At 39.2% G+C, this 5,245-nt stretch overlaps 1 protein-coding gene across 6 annotated transcripts in view; it reads right to left on the bottom strand.

Moving 5' to 3' along the window:
- Window positions 1-5,245, bottom strand: part of Ctnna3 (catenin alpha 3) — a 1,468,839-nt gene that overhangs the window by 121,367 nt on the left and 1,342,227 nt on the right. For all 6 annotated transcript variants that reach the window (XM_021173456.2, XM_029482772.1, XM_029482775.1 and 3 more), the window contains one exon: window positions 3,082-3,263. In XM_021173456.2, the coding sequence (XP_021029115.1) occupies window positions 3,082-3,263 (182 nt within the window). The remainder of the gene's footprint in view (window positions 1-3,081; window positions 3,264-5,245) is intronic.

The following is a 5,245-nucleotide window of genomic DNA, read 5'->3' as shown; positions in this document are numbered from 1 at the left end:
TTTATATCCAGCTACTTTACCTGAAGTGAACTAGAGATGCAGACACAGGGTACAGTGTTGACAAAACACACCCAGCAAATATAACATTCCAAATTAAGGCATCTACTAAAGTTTGATTCTCCCACCATATTTTCTAAAAAAAAAAAAAAAAATTGAACAACTGTACACTTACCTAGCTTACTTTTCCATTAAATATCTTCAAATATTTACTAGGCAAGACCTAGCAAAGCAGTGATTTGTGGAAACTAAAAAGGGGTAGGTGAAGGAGATGGGGAGGGAGGTAGCCAGCATCAGGCCAGAGTTCCTCCTATGCTCTCAGCAGGCAGACATGGGTGAGCTGCCAGAAGCTTTCCACTTGCCCCAGGTGGGCATCTAAGCCACTGAACCCACTCTATGGGGTATGGACAAGGGGCATCCCCTGAAACCAGGGGCCCCCCCAGGACTACAACTCGTAATCCCAGGGTTATGGGAGAGAGGGCTTAGGCAGAGAGGTTCCCACGCAGGCAAGAGTAAGTGCAGTGGGCCTTGAGTCCAGAAGATAGTCTATAGTTTTAGAACTTTATTGTAGAAAGGCAGGGGGAAAGGAGAGAGAGACCAGCCATAGCCAAGAGGAGAGAAAGGGGAAAAGGAGAGAGAGAGAAGACTAGAGAGTAAGAGGGAGAGAGAGAGAGAGAGAGAGAGAGAGAGAGAGAGAGAGAGAGAGAGAGAGAGAGAGAGGAGAGTGAGAGGAGAGTCAGGGGAGTAAGAGCAAGAGAACAAGAGAGTGAGGAGGGGCCAAACAGCCCTTCTTATGGTATGCTGCTATCTTTACTGTTGCTAGGTGACTGGGGATGAGTTTAGCCTGAAGGTCAGAAGCTTGGGGCATTGCCTACTTGACTACTAACCATGCTTCTCTTGTGGGGGCTGAGGGGGCGGTAACTTCGACAGGAGCCAGGGTTCCAGGAGACATGAGAGAACTCCTTCTGTCCCATGTAGGTGAATTATCACCACTGGTCCCGGGGTTCAGACCTCAGCTCAACCGGAGACCAGACTGTCTGTGAATAGCCCATTGCCCCACAGTGATTTATGCATCTCTTTTGTCATTTAGATAAAAAGTATCACATTGTAGCTAGGCTTTGTTACAAATGTTTAGCATATTATCTTTTCATTTTAATTTTCTTTATAACCTTTCACTGAAACAGCATTATTATGTTATCCCATTTACTACTTCCTGTATTTAACATTTGAAAACTGTTTCTCACCCTTAACCCTGAAAGGCAATATACATTACTAATTAATTATGATTTTAAATCACATTTACTCATTGTTCCATCATAACATTTTTTTTTTGTGTGTGTGGTGCATTGTGATACAATATTTTCCTACATGTAGCATGTTTGGCATAGGGTAGTCTTCTGTTCTGTAACTTCAGTAGTTACATGACGACTGAATTTTGTTTAGGTTTGTATTTTTTAGCAACTGGTAAGAGAGGCATTCCACATCTTGCTGCTCTTTGGTTAATTATGTGAAGACATTTGCAACCTGTTTTCCACATATTGTTCCCCTTAATGACCTCCTTTTCCCTGAAGGGTGGATGTAGACTGCTAGGCAACTGAAAGACATGTTCTCATAAAGATTTTGTGTTTACTGAAGGCTGGCCCATACAGTGCAACCCCATCCTAGAAGTGTTCTGGTATCATGGTCTGGGTCTCCTCACCATCAGGATTCAGTTTGCACATGCATATAACTCATGGTCTACCTTTCAACTCATACTCAATAGCAAGGAGAGTTTTTTGTCTAGGAAGACCCAAACCCCAGACATAAAGCTGCTGTCACTGTTTGCACAGAGAATGACTGTTAAGTGTCCACTCACTGGAATATTCCAGTAAATAGGTTTCAGCTCATGAAGGGCTAAAGGACTTTCCAGAGAAGCATACTTAGAGCAACACAGGCATGAGAACTTTCATCAGTGCTCTCAGAATAGGACAGTGCAACAGAGACGACTTCCTCAATGAGGACACATGCTTAACACTGTCCCATGCTAAGATTTCTTGGGCAATTGAAGCAGGGTCATTGGCCTTGGGCTCAGTAAATTATTCCTGTTTATATTTGGCCATCATCTCCAACTTCCATAATTGCCTTTATCTCCTTATTTTGTTGAGTCTGGGCCTCTGCTTCTTGTCCTCTGGTCCCTTTTCTCTCTGTGGGAGCCTTATAAATTCATGTCTTTGCAAACTTCTTAACATCAAGCAGGAATATTTATCACACAATTTTATGTTTCCCCCACCATCACCACCACAATGAACTGGGGCTAAATAATTATGGTAAAAGACACAATCAGTTAGGACCAGAAAAAGGAGGGAACAAGGCTCTGAGAACTGTTTAGAGAGATAAGAAAGGTCAGACACCACTGCCAGTTTACTTGCTGGGGAAGTCTCATTTTCAAGTGACCATCCTCCAGCCACCGGACATGAGCTGCAGTATTGCAGGCAGGAATAAGGGACGGGGTCTTTGAAATCCCTTCATTTGTCAGGATACATGTACAGGGTCTCATGGCCATGGTGACTCTACCAGAGAACAGGGCCAGTCAGACTGTACTATCACAAAGTCTCACCAATATTTTAAAACATTTATGTTGCTTCCCCATAGACGATGCATACTTCCTTCATAGCCATCATTGTTCAGGGGGTTTCAAAGACTCTGAATTGCAAACTCAGGAATACTACTGGCCACAAATCCCCATGAGATAGCAGTAGGTATTAATCCCTTAAGAGCTTCAGAGTGAGCACGCCCTGCTTACACATTTCAGTGGACAGTTAGCCAGGTATTAGATTGATACATTGTAATCTCTGCTAGAGAGTATTAAGTTATGAGAGTATGGTACAATGTAATCTCAGTGGATGAAGGTCTGAGAGCATGAGGTAACAGCTGTGTAAGAAATTGTACTATTTTTACCACAATTTTGGAACTGTACATTTGTAACTTCCTAATTCCATATTTGCGTTTCCCCTTGCCACTCAGAGAAACTTGGACATTTCAATGATGTGACAACCATGTGACTGCCATCCATCGCTTAACACAACATCATTCCTGTGCACGTACCTCGTGAAGTCGGTCATCTCCATCATGATCATGCACATCTTCTTGGCAAGAACAATGATGTCATTGCTTGTGTCATCCCATATCTCAATCTCTGCGTCCAGCTTGCTCTTCACCTTCTTGAAGTCGGCGACTTGCTCAGCAATCTTTTCCTTTTCTGCCTCAGGCAGTTGAGTCATCTTGGCCTAAAGTGTGGTAATTCAGTTTTAAAACCATTCCCATACAGAGCAGCACTTTAGGAAGAAGTTCTCATGAGAGGACATTGATACAAACACTTCATGTAAAAATCAAGCTTAAAGTTGTCCAGTCAAAATTTTCATACTTGATTCAAATAAAAAAAGCTACACAATTTTAAGTACTTGCTTGCAAAGTTTACAATTAAGATTAAGAAGGTAGCCTATGGTGTCAGATACTTGAATTCTCTATAAAATGGCCTGCTGCTTTGCAAATTCCTAATATACCAGATTTTAAATTAATTAAAATTGAATCTGAGGCATCACATTTGTTAAAAACTGCATATACTTCATCTACTTTTAATTATATTAATAGATTCAAAAGATATAGTTAAAATTCACTTGAAATGGTATAGGCTACTTATCATCTATTTATACATATATGTATACATATATATGCATAAATTGTTCCTTAAATAAAAACTGTATATAGATTCATAAACAATTATAGATTGTAATTATAAAACGCATAGATGGCATGTATAATTTGTATATGCCATGTATTAGCATATACCCTATTCCCATGGAAGAATAAGGGTGACAGAAAGGATTTATGAAGGACAACATTCCTCATTAGCATACCAGGTCTAGAGGTCTCAAGCAGCAAACATTATCTGCTTCGGCATGATAGCACACTGTGAATATGTTACATTCATAACAGCATGCAAATTGCATCTACCCATTGCATCTGAAATGAAGCTTTGGTAAGAAACCATGTAAACTCTGACACCACCCAATTCTCAACCTCACTGCCTGGAACCTGTCAGCTTTGTGAATTAGAAAAAAAGAAATCTAGGAATAAAAATGATCTGATACTTTAAAGACCATAAAACCTTATGAAGCTCTTTGCAGTTACATTGTGAAACAAGTTAGGTCTGGATCTACTCCCAGCAATCACATACTCATACACACATAGTCACATAGTTAAATACAAACACATAGACACCCAGATATACACACAAACACACCATATACAACTACACACACACATACAAGGAAGCATACATAGAAACATGCATGTTCACACAAAGAGATACACATACACACATAGATATGAACACATCACATATATCCATATATACATATTAACACACACTAGAATTTCAGATATTTTCTAGTAGTATGTGGAAAGAAGGTGGCTTGAAAATGACAAAACCTGCATGTTGAAGTTTCTTATTAGATTTTGTATATAGAACATATGATATCTATAATTATTTCTGCTTCTAGTAAATAGAAATCTATAGATAGGAAAGACATATGAGAAAGCTTTGTGATTTTCTGAATATTAGATTCAAAATAGTAAAAAACATTAGCCAGTGAATCAATATTATATAATAACAAAAGCTTAGCTGTATTAAAGGAAAGAAATTAGGCTGGATTAATCCCAGCATTCAAAAGGCAGAGGCAGGCACACCTCTGGTAGATTAAGTGCAGCCTGGAGTACAGAACAAGTTCTAGGCCATGCAGGGCTACATCTCAAGAGACCACATCTCTTTAAAAAATTAAAATAATGTTTAGTAGAAAATATAAACAAAAATATAAATCAAAGAATCAGTGTGTACTGTTTGTCATTTAGAATCTCGACATGGTGTCAATAAAGCACTCAGGACTGGAATGTCTTGCCTGTTTTCTAGTGTAGCAAAAACAACCAACAATGTCTAATGTGAGGTTTCTCTTAGATTCCTTAGCATAAACCTGACACATATTAAATGCTCAAAACTGACATGTATTTCTTATTCAAAGAAAACTTATCGATGTATATTAATATTTTTAGCACATTATCATTTCTCATTTCATTTTCTTTGAAGACTAAGGTTAAGCTTCCTGAGGCTAGAGTTTAAATTTTTTTATTTTATTTAAATTGTGTGTGTATGCATGTGTGAGAGAGGGAAAGGGAGAGGGAGATGGAGGAGGGGGAGAGGGAGGAGGGGGAG

Source organism: Mus caroli, chromosome 10, assembly GCF_900094665.2.
Source record: "Mus caroli chromosome 10, CAROLI_EIJ_v1.1, whole genome shotgun sequence".
Taxonomy (NCBI): domain Eukaryota; kingdom Metazoa; phylum Chordata; class Mammalia; order Rodentia; family Muridae; genus Mus; species Mus caroli.
The sequence above is the reverse complement of the archived record's forward strand: the minus strand, read 5'-3'. Positions and strand labels throughout refer to the sequence as shown.